The sequence below is a fragment of the Cetorhinus maximus genome, chromosome 20 (assembly GCF_964194155.1).
Source record: "Cetorhinus maximus chromosome 20, sCetMax3.hap1.1, whole genome shotgun sequence".
Lineage (NCBI taxonomy): Eukaryota > Metazoa > Chordata > Chondrichthyes > Lamniformes > Cetorhinidae > Cetorhinus > Cetorhinus maximus.
The window spans coordinates 23,505,059-23,524,190 of NC_135898.1; the positions used below are offsets into that span (position 1 = coordinate 23,505,059).

The window sequence follows — 19,132 nt, forward strand, 5'->3', positions numbered from 1 at the left end:
ATCTCCACCTTTTAGCCCATTTTGATCCCTTCCCCCCCACCCCACCCCCACCAGGGCTATCTGCCACTTGTTTGTCCTGCTTGCTACCCTTAATGTCCCCATTAGCACATTCTTTAGATAATATCACCACCCCTTTGACCTTTTATCTATGACATCTTTGGCAATCTCTTCTTTGCCTCCACCCATCACTGGCCCTCTATCCAGCTCTATCTGTCCCACCCCCCTCAACCAGCTTATGTTTCACCTCATTTCTATTTTTCCTTAGTTCTGATGAAGAGTCATGCGGACTCGAAACGTTAACTGTGTTCCTCTCCGCAGATGCTGTCAGACCTGCTGAGTTTTTCCAGCTATTTTTGTTTTTGTTTCAGATTTCCAGCATCCGCAGTATTTTGCTTTTATCTTAAATTCAGACCTCCTACCTGCTTTAATCTTCACAATCTGGGTTTCACACCCCTGGTTTATCGAAATGTAAATGGCCAGCCGCCTACATGAATCACGCATGCATAACCCGCAGCCTGACTCCACTCCCACCCCCGCAAACGCTGGCTTCAGGTTGGGACTCGTAAATTTTGGCCAATTCCGGGATTTTGGCATCAATGTGAAAATCTGGGCCAATGTCAGCAGAAGAGGAGAGAAAAATAGGTGGAAATGCACAGCAGATCCAGAGATACTGCTTACCCCCTTTTTTTGGACACAGGACTTGTGAATTCCCAGAATTTGTGCTTACGACCTCTTTATTTTATCTCGATACAGTAACCTACCTCAGTTTTCTCTTCGGGCAGTGATTGCTCCAGTCTCTTCATAATAAGCCGACAAAATTCGCAGATGAACATGCCTTTGGGAAGTGGCTCCTGTTCAATACAAATAAAACATCAGTGTACATTTGAAACCCCGGCACTCAAATGGCGAAGCTGGTTTGTGCTGGGAATAGAAAACTTTAATGCTTCCACTGTCTGTAACAAGCATTCTCAACTCACAAGCTGAGGTGCAGAGTAAAACTCAGTTTATTCTGTTCCACCAGCACATCTCAACTCTAACCTCAGACAACTCTACACCAGTGTTGCATTTTTTAAAACATATTTCCCAGGCAAATGCTATCCTGTGACCTCTGGGGGTGATTGCTAATTTTGTGCCCAGTTGAAGGCACTTTGTGTTGTGCGTACATGCCCGCATGGGATCAGAGTGGCATGGCTGAAACTCATTGCACCTTGGTCCCTTTACACCCTCCTGCTGTTTATCCTATCGGTCTGGGCTCAATTCAAACTCTCAGCCCAGAGGTGTTAAAGGGCTGGGATTATACCTGGGCATTCCACAGGTGAAAGGTTTATTTCCCCCAGCAAATTGGGGATGGGTTTGGGTGCAGTTTTCCCAACGCAGTGAGAACTGATACAAGCCAAATGCTGCCTGTATCTGCTGTGCTTATCCAAGGTAACAAGCCTGTCATCTTCAGGGATACCGAGCTACTTGAGTTCCTTAACAGACCAGTTCATTTACAATATCTTGTAGGCAATTCCAGTGGAGCCTTCAAGGAAAAATCGTCAATCCATTAAAAAAAAATATCTTAATACATTTCAATGCTTGTCATTCTTGGCTTCTTTGCACTGGCTAGTTAATCAGTGAATAACAGAACAAAAATCAACTCCCCCCACCCACTAACTCCCACCAAAGCTGTAAGTTCCAGGCTATAGTAATCTTACCTGGAAATGTTTCCGGCTTGCATTGTAAAGCGGAGAATAATAGACCACATTTGGCTTATCCACAGGGATGGCATTGGAGAGAGATTTTTGCGCATGAATTTGCTGCCTTGATTTGCACAGGCCAAGAGCAGCACACACCACATCTGGTTTCTGGTGGAAGTCAAAAGAAGAGAGGAATTTGGGGATGAGAGACACTTTGCACAGAACAGTTCCTCCCCTTCCCTTTAGAACTGGAACTGTCACTTCAACACCCTCTCCTATTTTGAAATTTCAGTCTGGGGGTCCTTTCAAGTTTGTTCGGCTAAGGGGTTGGAGGGGACCGGAAATAATTTTATAGACTTTTTCCCCAGAATTAGCCTGGAATTTTCAAATCTAGAATTTGGTCTGTATTGTTGTATAAATTGTGATGCATAAGGTCTCACTCTTGTGTGGCACAGCTGAATTGACCATAGATATTTATTCCCCATCGACCATTCTTTGTCTTTTTAAAAGGTGGAACAGGGAAGACAAGGTGTCCCACACAGTGGCAGTCAGGGCTGTGATTTCCATCTTTCGTCTTAGACAAGAGGCAGATTACCAATGGACTGGTTTCAGATCAGTGACAGGAAAAAAATTCTTGCCATTCAAGAATCTCATTAACCGATGTTGGCAGATCACAAGGTGCAGAATTGGGAATGGTAACTTTTTGCTTCTGATTTACATTTCTAGACACTTTCAAAAGTGACAAGAGTCTGTCAGGTTTGAGACAGAAAGCAGCAACTTAACAGCAAAATACTGCGGATGCTGTACTGAAAGCAGAAAATGCTGGGAATACTCAGCAGGTCTGGCAGCATCTGTGGGGGGAGAAACAGAGTTAACGTTTCAAGGTTGATGTCCTTTCGTCAGAACACAGACCTGAAATGTTTGAATCAGCATGTCTAGTTCTGAAGCCTATTGTACACAGAGTCAAAGCAGGAAATGGGGAGAGACTTTTGGAGCTGCCAGATGTTGAATTTGCAAATAGAATCCATCGTTTTGTTTTGGTTTCTAACTCTGGAGAGGGAGGACAGAGCATTTGCAAAGAAAGCTGGCTGGACATTGGGTGGACTCCCTTTGAATAGGGCCTTGAAGTCTTCTTAATCTAACAGAATGACTAATACAGGCAGGTGTGATTTTGGTGTAATATCTGAAAGACAGCATCTGCAACAGTGCTGCACTCCGCACAGTGCTGCACCCAGCACAGTGCTGCACCCCGCACAGTGCTGCACTGAAGTAGCAGGCAGATTATGTGCTCAAATCTTGAGAGTGGGGTTTGGACCCACAACCATTCTGCCTTGAGGGGTTTGAGTGAGTTAGTAGAGGGTGACCAATGACAGTAAATGCAAGATCGGCAAGTGTCTTCAGGAGGACCAGAGGAGATCAGTAAACCCGACTCAGTCTGGGCTGTTGCACCTTCTCAGCTATATGACAATCCAAGGGGCTTTCCAGATATCTATCACAGTCAACAAATACAACAAGGTCTTTCAGTGTTAATAATTGATTCTCAGAGGAAATGTCCAAGCAAAGGTCTTGCAGTAACAGGATTGGAAGAATCCCTTTGAAAAATTGAGAGTTTTGGCAATGCTGCAGATTAGTGAAATAGATTAAATACAGTCTATGCACAGCTTACAGCCAGGATAAAAACACAGCTCACCTTCAACTTTCCATTTCATGGTTTTGTGGCAACCACAGACCCTGAATTGAAAGTACTGGGTTCCCTACAATTGCACAAGTGTTTTACAGAAGTGGGATATTGCACTGGCGTTCTAGGCAGTAACTCCATGACGCTGAGCAGTAAAACTCACACAACTTCAACTGCAGTGATGTACTTACTGTTGTAAGATCCCACATCTGAGACCAAGTTATGTGTTGGTTGTGACTGCCTAAGGAGCGATTGTTGAGGCATAGGTATGTCTGAACCATAACTGGTGTATGGGATGAACATAGCTATATACAGATATACTAGACTAGGTGTTACTCAGTCTAAGCCATGAGCATGCTCCTCTTGACTCTCGGTCATGTGTCTCTTCTATCATCATTTGGGCAGTACTGTTTCTCCAGTCCCACACATTAACCCTTTCAACCCTGAACACTCTAATACTGCACTTACCACCTTTTCCTCGAGTAATTGAATTATCATGGACAGATAGGTATCAACATAGTTGTTACACTGGTCTTTAAACTCTTTGATTGGGATCAAATCACAGCCTTTGTGCAATGCAGCTTTCAAGGCATCCTGTAAAAAAAGAGAGCAACTGGCAGATCTGCAGGCATGATACAGTAGAGAGCATATAAATAGTCATTAGGTAGTACAGAACTTAAGTATTGCTGAAAAAAGAGACATGTTAAAGCTTTTCATCTTGCACTCATCAGGGCACTTCGCAAGAATACCAATATAAGGGAAAACAACAATTTATACTGTATGCGAAGAGAATGCTGATTGGTTGGCAAGTAGACTCTGATTGTTAGAGGCATTACCATGGAGAATGCACCAATTGATGGTGACTGACAGTTAACTGCCAAACATTGTTTGAAATTTAAACCAGGTAGCCTGATGGTCAAGGTGTTGCCCTGAAGAATGAGTCAGGGAATGGCTGTCACTTATTTTGTTTGGCTGAAACAGGCACAATGTGTGTACATGTTCTTTCTGTCTGTAAAGAAACAGGGCCCTGTGTATTAATATATGTAGCTTCCAGTACATGCAAATGTGCCACATTGCAAGCCCGGCTGACAATCTTAAACTGGTTGTCAGTGTAATTCTTAGCAAACTGAGGATTATTTAGCAAATGTTGTCCAATCGCGGAATCACATCAAATGTTGGACACTGAGTTTTGAGTTTTGCAAGCACAGGCTGGTTGGGTACAGTCTGTACCCTGCCCATTGTGAACAGTGGCTGGGACATGTTGTTTGATACAATCTGCCAGTCTTTGGGATGTACGGGCTACATACCTAGCATCACACTGGCACTGAAATTCATTTACTACATTACTCATTTGTGTGAGAGACAGAATGTCTTTTTGGTTTGACAGCAGCATCCTGTTGGTGGCGAATACCACACGTGTTGCTAATGTATAGTAGCGTGAAACAGTTCCCTTCACCTGTTGCTGAGATGTTTGAGATACCTCGCCCTTCCAGGGTAACCTGAGGTAGACTGGGCACTTTTCAGGACTAAGAGTGACAGCCTCAGGCCCGTTCAGGAGTTTACACGATATACAGCGTGAAATGATTTGTTCAGGGTAGCTATTATCTGGCATGGATGCCTTTGATGCCCCTATTTCAGCATCAAGCGTGCATGGTGAGAGAACATATAATGTGCAATATGCAAGTTACACATACAGCATAAAATACACCAAACACAGTCCACCATGCAAACTGTATCTTTCAGTATCCATTCGGCAGCAACCCATTGTAGCAAGCTACAGGTGTTGAGTTCCTATTTTGGATGCTCTCGTTCTCTAAAGGGCTTCCCCACATATATACCAGTTGTCCCTCAGCAGCTTCACTGCAGTTAAACCAGTGAAAAGCACGTAGCTTATCCGTGAATTGGCCTGGTCGGTTCCCAGGATGTATCCAGCCAGGAGTACCCTGCTTGTAGGATAATCCCCGCTGACAGGTCTACTCTGTCTGGAGAAATACCTTTGTGCACTGTTGCCTTTTGAGTGCTGTGGCTTGTCATAATCATGTGATCTCTGAGGTCACCTTTGGTAAAACACAGGCTTTGCACAGGAGCCATTTTATTCACCACATGAAACAATCCCCAGGTTCTATTTAACAGGCCGATTGGCTGGTTAGTCAGTAGCTGCATCCTGGAACACTGCAGATCATCATCTCTGCCTTCCTACAATCCATTATCCTGAGTGGGACCTCCACTGGCATTGCCCATGGCCTAATTATTGGGATGTAGTAGGGAAATGTTCTGCTTTCCTGCCTGGCAAATTCCTGAGCTCCCAGCTCTGGGTACAGCTGTATGTGGTTGCAATTGTCTAAGGACAGGGCCATACATGTCTGAACACTATTTATTATAGAATATAACTATGTACATACAGGACAGTCGGATTCTTCTGGCCCCAGCCAGGAGCTCTCTCCAGTCAGATTTCTTCCAGGCTGCCACTAGTCATGTGACTCCCTTTACTTCATTATGTGGATGCGACTGTTTCTCCAGTCTCACATTAACCCAGTCCTGAACACTCTAGTGCGACAGGTACCCCAGGCTTTGTGTCAGGGAAATCTTTCCCCTGACGTCAGTGTTAAGTAAAACCCTCTGCAAACTCGTCACACTCAAGTGCAGCACACGTCACTAACGGAGCTGAGACAGGAAGGGCTGGGACAGACAGAGATGGGACTGCTCTCCAACGCCAGATGCTAATACTTGGAGAATACTGGGGAGGGTGATCCTGTTGTGACCACAGGGCCAGACCCTGCAATCAGCTTTGCAGCAGCATCAGTTCAGATTAGTACAATCTGCTGAGGCTGTCTTTTAATGGTTAAATGGTAACTATGGGGAATGGCTGAATATTTAGCATTGCAGTGTTTGCTTTCTCTGGGCTTCCCTCATCCTGATCCAAGTGTATTATCAGTGACCAGTACCTGCACAGTTTTGGCCTTCAGCATATCAGTAATGTGCCCTATGAACTTTTTACACTCCTCACAGATGTCGTCATCCTGAAAAACAAGAATGAATTTGATGGGATTGTAATTTATGATGAACATCCCTTTGTTTGCTTTACAACCTTTGCAAAGAGGCATCAAATTATCAAAAACAATTCAATTATTCTACACTTCCTCCCAGTTTTCTACCACCTCCTCTCCTCACAAGGCTATGAGCACTGGGTATCTGGTGCAAGTGAGCTTCAGAAATATATGAGCCAATACAGTGAGTGTTGGTGGGCTATTTGACTGCAGTGGTATCACAATGAACACCAACAAGCAAAAATGAACAAGTAGGAATCGGCTTCTGTGCAGAACAATGACATGTTCATGCTCTTAAAATGCTTTACAACCAGTGGGTTACTGTTTGAAGTACAGTCACTGATTTGTGCAAAAACACAGCAGTAAAATGTACCCCGGGAGAGAGTGAATCATCAGGTTGCACTTTCCAGTAGAGGTAATGGATAGTGAAGGGATCACTGGCTGATTTTCACTACTCCGTGGATGTGGAGGTCAGTAGTTACGCACTTTCTGCTATTAGAGTGGATCTCAGTTAGCACACAGGGAAGAATGAAATCTGAGAATATGAGTTGTGGCCCCTTATGGCTCCGCTACACCACACATTGACCGAGCAAGGAGGCAGCACATTCAGGAGCGGAGGGGACAAAACGTGGGGAGAAAAACATACATACGACAATTTAGTAAGAATTCCCTGTGCATGGGAGCTGTGTCGATGTCAGTGTGTGTGGGAGTTGTAGAGAGGTCAGTGGATGTGGGAGTTGTAGAGAGGTCAGTGGATGTGGGAGTTGTAGAGAGGTCAGTGGATGTGGGAGTTGGAGAGAGGTCAGTGGATGTGGGAGTTGTAGAGAGGTCAGTGGATGTGGGAGTTGGAGAGAGGTCAGTGAGTGTGGGAGTTGGAGAGAGGTCAGTGGATGTGGGAGTTGGAGAGAGGTCAGTGTGTGTGGGAGTTGTAGAGAGGTCACTGCGTGTGGGAGTTGGAGAGAGGTCAGTGTGTGTGGGAGTTGGAGAGAGGTCAGTGAGTGTGGGAGTTGGAGAGAGGTCAGTGTGCGTGGGAGTTGGAGAGAGGTCAGTGCGTGTGGGAGTTGGAGAGAGGTCAGTGCGTGTGGGAGTTGGAGAGAGGTCAGTGAGTGTGGGAGTTGGAGAGAGGTCAGTGCGTGTGGGAGTTGGAGAGAGGTCAGTGGATGTGGGAGTTGTAGAGAGGTCAGTGCGTGTGGGAGTTGGAGAGAGGTCAGTGTGTGTAGGAGTTGGGGAGAGGTCAATGAGTGTCAGAGTTGGAGAAAGGTTAGTGAGTGTGGGAGTTGGAGAGAGGTCAGTGTTCGTAGGAGTTGGGGAGAGGTCAATGGATGTGGGAGTTGGAGAAAGGTCAGTGAGTGTGGGAGTTGGAGAGAGGTCAGTCCGTGTGGGATTTGGGGAGAGGTCAGTGTGTGTGAGGGTTGGAGAGAGGTCAGTGAGTATGGGAGTTGGAGAGAGGTCAGTGAGTGTGGGAGTTGGAGAGAGGTCAGTGAGTGTGGGAGTTGGGGAGAGGTCAGTGTGTGTGAGGGTTGGAGAGAGGTCAGTGAGTGTGAGGGTTGGAGAGAGGTCAGTGAGTGTGGGAGTTGGAGAGAGGTCAGTGCGTGTGAGAGTTGGGAAGAATTCAATGCTGGCTTTTGCTGCTAATATTCAAGTCCTCAAGCAGAAGTGAAACCGAGAAAGTGGGGCCTGAAATAGAACTGTAAATGCTGGAAACACTCAGCAGCTCAGGCAGCATCTGTGGACAGAGAAACCAAGTTAACATTTCAGGTGGATGAATTTCCACCCTCGTATGCCGCGAGTTCCAGGTCACTGCCACTTAATGCGTCAAAAAATTCTTCCTCCCATCCATCCTGCATCTCTTGCCTAAAACCTTTGCTGTATTATTTGACTTGCAAATGTTTGTATTTACAAACGTGTCCCCGAGTTCTAGATCCCACCCCACAGGAAACATCCTCCCAGTGTCTAACTTATCAAGTCCCCTCAGGATCTTATATGGATTGCCTTTCATTCTTCTAAACTCCAATGGGTATAGGCCCAACCTGGTCAACCTTTCCTCACAAGGTAAGCTCTTCAGCTCAGGGGTGAGTCAAGTGAACCTTCTCTGAACTGCTTCTAATGCAATCATATTTTTCAAATAAGGAGACCAAAGCTGTACACTGTGTTCTAGATGTGGTCTCACCAATGCCCTGTACAGCTGCAGCAAAACTTCCCTATTTTTATATTCCATTCCCCTTGCAATAAAGGCCAACATTCCACTTGCCCTCGATAATCACTTGCTGTACCTGCACGCTAACTTTTTGTGATTCATGCACCAGGACACCCAGATCCCTCTGTACCACCAAGTTCTGCAGCCTCTCTCCATTTAAATAACAGTAAAGTGTTCGCATTTTACACATTATGCTCAATCTGCCAAATTCCTTTCAAGAAAAATGTATTCCAACAAGTTTAAAATAAAGGCAGCTATATGAGAGGCAGTTAATATCAAATTATAATGGTTCCCCCCAGTGACTAAACAACAACCAATAGCCTTTTGACTGCTGTCTTTGATGCGGGTCCACTGGGACACAGGCATTGCTACAGGCATTACACTTTAAAAGTAGATCGCTGGTTGTGAAACCTTTTGGACCATCCTGATGCCAGGCGCTATATAAATAAAAATACTTTGTTTTATTGTAACAGGAAGGCTGTCTGAAGCTGAAGGGCTTCACTGTGATAATGATGTTTGGAAATGCTGCAGAATAGTTAGAGGACGACTGAGTCATCTCCCTTGTGGGGGCTACCTTGGCATGTGCTTTATTTATAGCTGATTGAATCAAGTAAATCTGATCATAACTTGCTCTCCATGTTCACTGCTGTAAAATAAAGCAGCTTCATGATTGTGATGAAGCCTGATGTACGAACACAGTCTGTGTTCGGAGAGATTGACTGGCAGATGAAACTTACCGCACCAGAAGTGTGAAGCGATTCATTTTGTTCGGGAGGATGAGGAGAGGCAATATAAAATAAAAGGGGGCAATAAAGGGGGTTGGGGAACAGAGGGACCTGGGGTGGGGTGGGGTGGGTATAATTGCTGGGCCAGGATTTTACGTTGATTGAGCAGGTGTGCGCCCGACCCGAACGCATGTGAAAGCGACGTCGGGCACGTACTCCCAACGTCATCGCACACGTCAGCGAGATGGAGGTCGGTGGGAGCACGCGGGAGTCCGAGCTGCACCCGCCGACAATTAAAGGGGCCAATTAAAGTCATTAAAAACCCTATTGTCCACGCTTTCACGTTGCCCGTGCGATTTTGCGCTCGTCACACGGGCAAAACAAGCAGGTGGGCAGCCAGTTTTTAAGGAAACCTCATCCAAGGGTGGGATGATGTGTCCGGGGTGAAATATAGTAAAAAAAAAGATACCTGGGGATAGATGTTTTTTGAGTTGCGCTGTCAGGCGCTTGAATGTGTTGCACTGGCACAGTTTGCTGCATTTCTTTTCTTCCCATTTAATCTGTCCAGCTCTGCAGCAGCTGTCTGCCTTCAGGGAACTCGCTAGTGTCGCCCACCTGCACCCTCACCCTCGGCGCCCACCCTCTTCCTGCCCCCCTCCCCATGGCAGCGCTGAGGCTTTCTCAGCGCGTGTTTCACGCGGCCTAGCCGCTAATTGGCCAGCCAGCGTGAAATAGCGTTCGGGGGGGGGGGGGGGGGGGGCTGATCACGGGCGGAAGCGCATTTCGCATCCGCTTCCAGGCCTGTCCACTTGGCTTGCACGCCAAGTGTGAAATTCAGGCCTTGAAGATGGAAGGTCAGGCTGAGGAAATGGTTAAGAAGGCAGACAGGACCTTGAGCTCAATAAATAGTCACAGACTTAAAAAGCAAGGATGATGAACTTATTTAAAACACTGGTTTGGCTTCAGCTGGAGTACTGTGTCCAGTTCTGGGCGCTGAACTTTAGGAAGGATGTGAAGGCATTGGAGAGGCTGCAGAAAAGATTCGCGAGAATGGTTCCAGGGATGAGGAACTTCAGTTAGGTGGAAAGGTTGGAGAAGTTGGGACTGTTCTCCTTGGAGAAGAGAAGCCTGAGAGGAGATTTGATAGAGGTGTTCAAAATCACGAGGGGTCTGGACAGAATCGATAGAGAGAAACAGCTCCCATTGACGGTAGGATGGAGAACCAGAGGACACTGATATAGGGTGATTGGCTCAAGAAGCAATGGAAATATGAGGAAAAACCTTTCCACACAGCAAGTGGTTAGGATCCAGAATGCATTCCCCGAGAGAGTGTGGCGGGGGCAAATTCAATTGAGGCTTTCAAAGGAAGTTAGTTAATTATCTGAAGAGAAAAAAATCGCAGGGCCACAGGGAAAAGGCGGGGGAATGGGCCTTGGTGAGTTGTTCCTGCAGAGAGCCAGCATGGACACAACAGGCTGAATGGCCTCCTTCTGTGCTGTAACCATTCGAGAATTGTACACACATGACACAAATACCTGACCCAGAGCCTGAGGGTATATGATTAGAGCCCAGGTTACCCTATGTAATATGTAATAGGGGGCAGTGATTAGATATAGGACTGTGTGTGTCCACTCCAGTTAAAACCATAAAGCTGGGCCTATTACTGTAGCACTAATGTTGCTGAACTCAAGAAAGAATCAACGGCAGACTTAAAAATTTATAAATATATGATGAAGAAGCACAAACCATATTAGTTATGGGTCAGCTAATGACATCAAATATTAAGGAGCTTCATCTAGTGTGGGAGAGAACTCGTTCTTTTGCGCTCACGTAGCAATAACATTAGTCTCGAGACCACTTACCACTTTAGGCTCTCTCCATTCAGTCTCCAGACAATCACTCACGACTCTGCACTGCATGGCTACCTGCAGGTCCTGGCATTGGTTTATTCTGTCGTGAGGACATGACTTATTCGTCCGTTCAAATTTGGCCAGAGCTGAGAGAAATCAAAAACAGATAGACATTGCCCACCCCAACACAAAAGTTCAAATTTTAATTCCCTCCAAACCCATTCACTTCACAGAGTTAAAACCAGGTACATGGTCTGAGGCTGAGGTCACTGGACAGCGATGAGGGGCAGGAACCAGAGTTGACTTTTCCCTCTTTTGCCCGTGGATGCTGAGGCCAGTTTCCATGCCCCCTGTTGATCTAGCTTGTTGGATCTGAACCGTAAACTCTACCTTCCTTCCTCCACAGACGCTGCCTGACCTGCTTTGTGCTTCCTGCATTTCCTGTCTCCTGGCACCATCTGATGCTTGCCTCAGAACCGATTTGAGGACGTAACCTCCTTTGTCCGTGAGGCCTACATTCAATTTACGTTCGGTTTCATTCAAAGTTAGTGGTTACAATCAGCTGTGGCTAGAGCAATATGCCTACAAAAGCAAAATACTGCGGATGCTGGAAAACTGCAATAAAAACAGAAAATGCTGGAAAAACTCAGCAGGTCAGGCAGCATCTGTGGAGAGAGGAACAGAGTTAACGTTTCAGGGCCAGATGACCTTCCGTGGGATCTGAGGAAAGATAGAAACGTCGGGCCGGGATTTTGCCCTCGTCGGGCGGGCTTGGTGGGGGCAGGCGGGAAGCCGACTGCCGCCTGCGATGGGGTGGGCGGGAGGGGGAGGGGAAAGGAGGGCAAGCGGGGAACTTTGCACATGCACGCGGGTGCGCTCAGGAAAAACTCCCTGAGGCACAGAGCTGCCTTAGGGAGATGAATATTTTGAACAGTGAAAATAAAGAATTTAAAAATGTTTATAACACGTCCCCTCCATGTGACCCAGGGACATGTTAGAAATTAGTTTGAGAATTTAAAAAATTTTTTTCTTGATGGATCGAAACCTCATCCCACCCGTCGATGAGGTTATGTAAAAAAATCCAAAAGGCCGCTTGGCCTTTTCGCCCGCCCGCCGACCATAAGATTGGACGGGCAGCGAAAAATTTAATTCAATTGTTACTTTAATGGCCTTAATTGGCGTGTTAATTGTCAGTGGGAGTGCTGCTGACTCCCGCGCACATCCGCTGAGCAAAATATCGCATGATTGCGCCATTCAGCAGCTTGCTTCTAAAGTACAGGGTATACTTGCCCACGTTAATCAATTTAACAGCACGTTCCATAGAACTTGACAACAGTTGTCACCTACTCCTTCTTGAAGGGATGAGAAAGAAGAAGAAGGTGCTTCTAATTTAAATACTTTCAAAAAATTGTGTGTCTGTGTGTGTGTATGTGTATTTGTGTGTGTCTATGTGTATTTGTGTGTGTCTATGTGTATTTGTGTGTGTGTATTTGTGCATGTGTGTATTTGTGTTTGTGCATGTGTATTTGTGTGTCTGTGTGTGCATTTGTGTGTTTGTGTGTGTATTTGTGTATGTGTGTGTGTATGTGTGTATTTGTGTGTGCGTGTGCGTGTGTTTATGTGTATGTGTGTATTTATGTGTGTGTATGTGTATTTGTGTGTGTGTATTTGTGTGTATGTATTTGTGCATGTGTGTGTGTTTGTATTTGTGTGTGCGTCTTTGTGTGTGTATGTGTGTATTTGTGTGTCTGTCTGTGTGTATTTGTATGTGTATGTGTGTATTTGTGTATGTGTGTGTGTATTTGTGTGCGTGTGTTTGTGTGTGTGTGTATGTGTGTATTTGTGTATGTGTGTATGTGTATTTGTGTTTGTGTGTGTATGTGTGTATTTGTGTGTGTGTGTGTGTGTGTGTGTGTGTCTGCCCTATGGTCCACATGGTTTGATTCACTGTGCAAACACAAAACTCGATTTTCTTTCTAACTCCCTCTGCCTGCCCGAAACCAGTTGAAATGGTGCAGGAGACCTATCAGCACCAGCACCCACACAGCCCCAAGCTGGCCGACTGTAATTTGGAATTGCAGGTCGAGAGGATACCAGCCCCTTCCCCGCCCTGCAAAAGGTATTTAAATTTTAATGCTACCCTGCTTAAAGACACATGAGAACTGAGGTAAACACATGGAGATTGTTGCTAATTCCCTCCCCTCCTGAAATCTGATTCCTGGCTCTAATGGAATTCCTTGGGTTTCCTCTGGGCCCCGCATGATTACTCCTTAGGCTTGACTTGAGCTGCTCTTTTATTATACCCGTTGGTGGGAGGTGAGCATCACTGGCAAGGCCAGCATTTCTTGGCCCATCTCGAATTCTCCTTGAGAAGGTGGTGGTGAGCCGCCTTCTTGAACTGCTGCAGCCCATGTGGGTTAGGTACACCCAGAGGTGCTTTTTTGTAGCTGAGTGGCTCATGAGGCCATTTCAGAGGGTGGCTAAGAGTCACCCATTGTGTTGTGGGTTTGGAGTCATATGTAGGCTGACCAGGTGTGGATAACAGACTTGCCCCCGAAAGGACATTAATGAACCAAATGGGTTTTACGACAATCCATTAGTTTCATGATCATTAATAATTAGACTAGTATTTTATTCCAGAGTTATTAATGAATTGAATTTAAATTCCCCCAGCTGCCCCTGATGGGGTTTGAATTCCGGCCTATGGAGCAATTTAATGGCCATGCCTCACAAATATGTCGCTTGCTGACTTCCTGACCAAAAGGAGGTATGTTTGGTGGGAAGCATGTGGTTGCCTGGCAGTTAAAAGCTGGTCAACAAGGAAGCTTTCACTAGGGACCGTCCCCAACCTCTGGTACTGTCACCAGCAGCCAAGTGCTTCTGGAGGGTGAATCCTGGCCAGTGGAGAAATTGCAGGGCAAAAAGGGGACCAAAGCTTTCTTTGTAGGGCCCAGAGGAGTTACGCCTGACCCTACTCACTCACAAGGAAAAATTTAAAGTACAATTCCACTTTCCTGGAGGGCTTTGGGCTCTGGCTGCTGTTCCTGGCAGGTTTTTTTGGATGGAGGGTCCAACACTACTCTACACAGCACAACAGGACTCAAATTAGAGTGGCCAATTGGACCCTGAGGATGGAATGGGAACTCGACCTGCAAATTTAAATACCCTTTGTAGGGCAGGGAAGGTATTGGTCTCCTCTCGACCTGCAATTCCAAATTACAGTCGGCCAGCTTGGGGCTGTGTGGGTGCTGGTGCCGATAGGTCACCTGCACCATTTCTATTGGTTTTGGGCAGGCAGAGGGAGTTAGAAAGAAAATCAAGTTTTGTGTCTGCACAGTGAATGTGGACCATAGGACGAACAGACAGACAGACACACACACACAAATACACACACAAATACACAAACACACATACACACAAATACACACAAACACACACATGCACAAATACACGCAAACACAAATACACACACACACACACACAAATACACGCAAACACAAACACGCACACAAACAGATACACACACAGACACACACAAATACACAAACACACACACAAATACACACAAACAGACACAAATACACACACACAAACACAGACACAAATACACACACACAAACACACACAAATACACGCAAACACAAACACAAATACACACACACATACACGCAAACACAAACACACACACAAACACATACACACACACAAACACACACAAATACATACACACAAATACACACAAACAAACACAGACACAAATACACACACACAAACACATACACACACAAATACATGCAAACACAAACACACACACAAACATATACACACACAAATACACACAAATACACAAACACACACAAACAAACACAGACACAAATACACATACACACTAATACACGCACACACAAACACATATACAAAAAAACACACACACAAATACACACAAACACATACACACAAACACACACTTTTTGGGAAGTATTTAAATTAAAAGCACCTTCTTCCTCTTCCTCGTCCCTTCAAGAAGTAGGTGTCAAGTTCTATGGAACTTGCTGTTAAATCGGTTTACATAGGCAAATATACCGTGTACTTTAGAAGCAAGCTGCTGAATGGAGGCATGCAGCCGGCAGGGTTAATTTACAAGCAAAAACAGAACCACCCGGAAAAACTCAGCAGGTCCGGCAGCATCGGCGGAGAAGAAAAGAGTAGACATTTCGAGTCCTCATGACTTTACAAGCAGAAGGCTTCTCTGGACTCTTAGCGTGAGAGCTGGAAGAGAAGGCACAACCAACGGTTTGGTTTAAGTCGATGACTTGCTCTCAGACTAAACTGAGTTCTTTCTCAAACAAGCTGAAAGTTTGGGTTTTGAGTTGCTTGAGGGCCCTGCAATAACAACTTATATTTCTACAGCACTTTAAACTAATGAAACATTTTCACAACGCTTCACAGGGACACTGTAAAACAAAATATGACACTGAGGCATAGAAGGTGACATTAGATCAGATGATCAAAAGCTTGGTCAAAGAGGTAGGCTTTAAGGAGCGTCTTAAAGGAGGAAAGAGAGGTAGAGAGGACAGGTGTAGAGAGGGTAAATAAAGAATGAACTTGTATTTATACATCATCTTTCATGACTCCATGATGTCCCAAAGCGTTTTACAACCAATGAAGACATTTTCTTTGAAATCATTGTTATAATATGGTGCCATGGCATCTTTTATGTCCACCCGAGAGGGCAGATGGCACCTTGAGTTTAGCCTCTGACAGCACTGATCTGCTTGCTTAGATTATATGCTCCCTTTCTAGCAGACATTGCCCACCCAACACTGAAAACTTGCCAGTTTTGCAAGAGATGATGGTCAGGACCCCGAACTAGCGCAATAGAAAAAGGGTTCTGGTTCCTGGCAGACAGTCTACACGTTCAATATTTTCTACTTGTGTCTCTGGTGTCAGGCTGATGCAGTTACTACAAGCACACAATGCCTTTCCTGGCCCCTGTTTCAGTTGATTTGCATTTCTCCAATTGGTGGGAGTAATGCCAGTTTTCCACAGTGTGCTCATAAAAATCCTGAAACAGGGTAAATATGGGAAAGGTGATGAAATTTAGTTCATGATAGCTACAGTTAATAACTGCATCATCCCTTCACACTGGACACAACTAGACCCTGAAATAAAACTAAACACATCAGTGTCATTGGGCACACAAAGTGGAAACAGATTACAATTTCGGATTACAACTTGAGCAGCAACAATACAACTACTTAAAAGAAGCCACATAACAGTGTGAAGCGATGAACACTGACTGTCAGTGGAACTCTGCCCTCTGTCAGTGCGCGTGAGGCTCCTGCACTAAAGAAAATCATTTTGCACAGCAGCTAACATCTTACCTGGAGAGAAGGATAAAAAGACAAGGAACAGAAAGAGAGCCATCTCTGCCTCCTTACTGTACAAACCACACTGACTCTCTGTTATATAGCAGCAGCCCTGACCAAAGACTTTGTTAGCCTCTTACAGGATAGTGTAAAACGGGGAAGGCTCACCCAATAGGGACCATGACCTGCCTTTATCCCCGCCCCTTAGTCAAAGCGACAGATTTATAGCAGTGTGCCAGTTCTTAAAGCAGTATCACCTTTCAGTCACTGAGTTAGAATTAAAATCTCACATTCAAGGGAAGCCACTTTAAATTTACGGCTTCACTTTAAGGCTGCTAGTGAAGAAATTCAGGAGAATTTCACATTTTTTCCATGGAATTTTTACTGTGTTCACTTTCTCACCCACATCCTACATTATCAGTGACAAAAATCTTTGGGTCTTGGGTTATACAAGTCTCAAACAGCCAGGCCAGGTTGTCTACACTTTATACTCCACAGGACCACAGTCAGTGCTATGGTAGGGTCTTTAGAAGGGGTTTTATCCTACATCTTGTAGGAATGTATTCTCAGGAGTTGGAGGCAAATATTGGAGGGAACTCCTTCAAAATATGTTTTTAGCCTCCTGTCATCCTTCAGTTGTGCATCAGTGGGCAACACTCACATCTCTGAGTCAGAAGGCTGTGGATTCAATTCCCACTCCAGAGACTTGAGCACAAAAACAAAGCTGACACTCCAGTGCACTATTGAAGGGGAGCTGGACAGTCAGTGGTGCCATCTTTCAGATAAGACATTAAACTGATGCTCCATCAGCCCTCTCGGTGGGTGGAAAAAGGCCCGGTGCCATTACTTCAAAGAAGGGCAGGAGAGTTATCCCTGATGTCCTGGCCAATATTTATACCTCAGTCAACATCATTAAAAAAAAGATTCAAAAACAGGTCTTTATCATGCTGCTGTCTGTGGGAGCTTGCTGTGCACAAATTGGCTGCTGCATTTCCTACATTCCAACAGTGACAACACTGACTTTATAGCATGGAAGGAGGCCATTGGTTTTTCAGACAGAGGGTTATCAAGATCTGGAATAAGCTTCTTGAAAGGTTGGTGGAATCAGATTTCAACCTTTAAAAAGCAATTAGACATGCCCATGGCGAGAACTAATTTGCTGGCTTCAGGGCAAAAAAACTGCCATTTGGGACTAAATTGGACAGCATGTGCACAATGGGCTGATTGGCTGAAAGATTCTAGGATTCCCTTCGATCACCCCATGAAATAACTGAGAGGGTTGATGAAGGTGATCTGAATGATGTGTCAACGAACTTTCAAAGGATGTTTGCTAAAGTGCCACACAATAGATGTGAGCAAAATAAAAGCCTGTGGAATTGCAGGGACAGTAGCAATGTGAATACAAAACTGCTTAAGAGACAGAAGTCAGGGAATAGTTTTTTTATTATTCATTCATGGGATGTGGGCTTCACTGGCTGGGCCAGCATTTATTGCCCTTGAGAAGGTGGTGGTGAGCTGCCTTCTTGAACCGCTGCAGTCCATGTGGTGTAGGTACACCCACAGTGCTGTTAGGGAGGGAATTCCAGGATTTTGACCCAGAGATAGTGAAGGAACGGCGATATATTTCCAAGTCAGGATGGTGATTGACTGGAGGGGAACTTCCAGATGGTGGTGTTCCCATCTATCTCCTGCCCTTGTCCTTCTAGATGGTAGCGGTCGTGGGTTTGGAAGGTACTGTCGAAGGAGCCTTGGTGAATTCTGCAGTGCATCTTGTAGGTGATACACACTGCTGCTACTGTGCATCAGTGGTGAAGAGAGTGAATGTTTGTGGATGTGATGCCAATCAAGTGGGCTGCTTTCTCCTGGATGGTGTCGAGCTTCTTGAGTGTTGTGGAAGCTGCACTCATCCAGGCAAGTGGGGAATATTCCATCACACTCCTGACTTGTGCCTTGTAGATGGTGGACAGGCTTTGGGGAGTCAGGAGGTGAGTTACTCATCGCAGGGTTCCTAGCTTCTGACCTGTTCTTGTAGCCACAGTATTTATATGGCTGGTCCAGTTCAGTTTCTGGTCAATGGTAACCCCCAGGATGTTGATAGTGGGGGATTGAGTGATGGTAATGCCATTGAATGTCAAGGGATGATGATTAGAAACATAGGCCAGAATTTTCCTGTTGGCGTGTGGGGGGGCGGGCCTGCATAAAATGACGCGTGGTGACGTTGGGCAAGCATCCCAATGTCACCGCACGCCATCGCGATATTTGGGAAGGCGCGCGCTATAAGTTCGGAAGCGCACCCACCATCAATTAACCGGCCGGTTAAGGCTCTTGAGGCAGCAATTGATCTCGATTCTTCACAGCCCGTGTGATCTTCAGGACATCGCATGGACGCAATGGGCAGGCGGGTAGGAGACATTTGTGTAAACCTCGGGATAAGAGGGGTGAGTGGGGTGGCGAATGTGATGTTTGAAGGATTTAAGTGTGAAAGTAGCTTATACTTGCCTGAATGAGCAGGAAGACTTCAAAACTCATACCAGCTGCTAGGACAGGAGTAAAAGCCTTGGTCAGGACTCTACAGTAGAAATAATTT

At 45.5% G+C, this 19,132-nt stretch overlaps 1 protein-coding gene across 2 annotated transcripts in view; it reads right to left on the reverse strand.

Moving 5' to 3' along the window:
* LOC144694960 (prosaposin-like) overlaps nt 1–16,711 on the reverse strand; it is a 28,714-nt gene extending 12,003 nt beyond the window's left edge. Inside the window, exons 1-6 of one of the 2 annotated variants that reach the window (XM_078565770.1) lie at nt 16,561–16,711; nt 11,189–11,322; nt 6,303–6,377; nt 3,826–3,951; nt 1,698–1,847; nt 762–851 (exon numbers count right to left, since the gene is read on the reverse strand). In XM_078565770.1, the coding sequence (XP_078421896.1) occupies nt 762–851; nt 1,698–1,847; nt 3,826–3,951; nt 6,303–6,377; nt 11,189–11,322; nt 16,561–16,603 (618 nt within the window). In that variant the 5' untranslated portion in view covers nt 16,604–16,711. The remainder of the gene's footprint in view (nt 1–761; nt 852–1,697; nt 1,848–3,825; nt 3,952–6,302; nt 6,378–11,188; nt 11,323–16,560) is intronic. The other variant, XM_078565769.1, reaches the window with a different exon arrangement.
* Nucleotides 16,712–19,132: the final 2,421 nt, after the last annotated feature.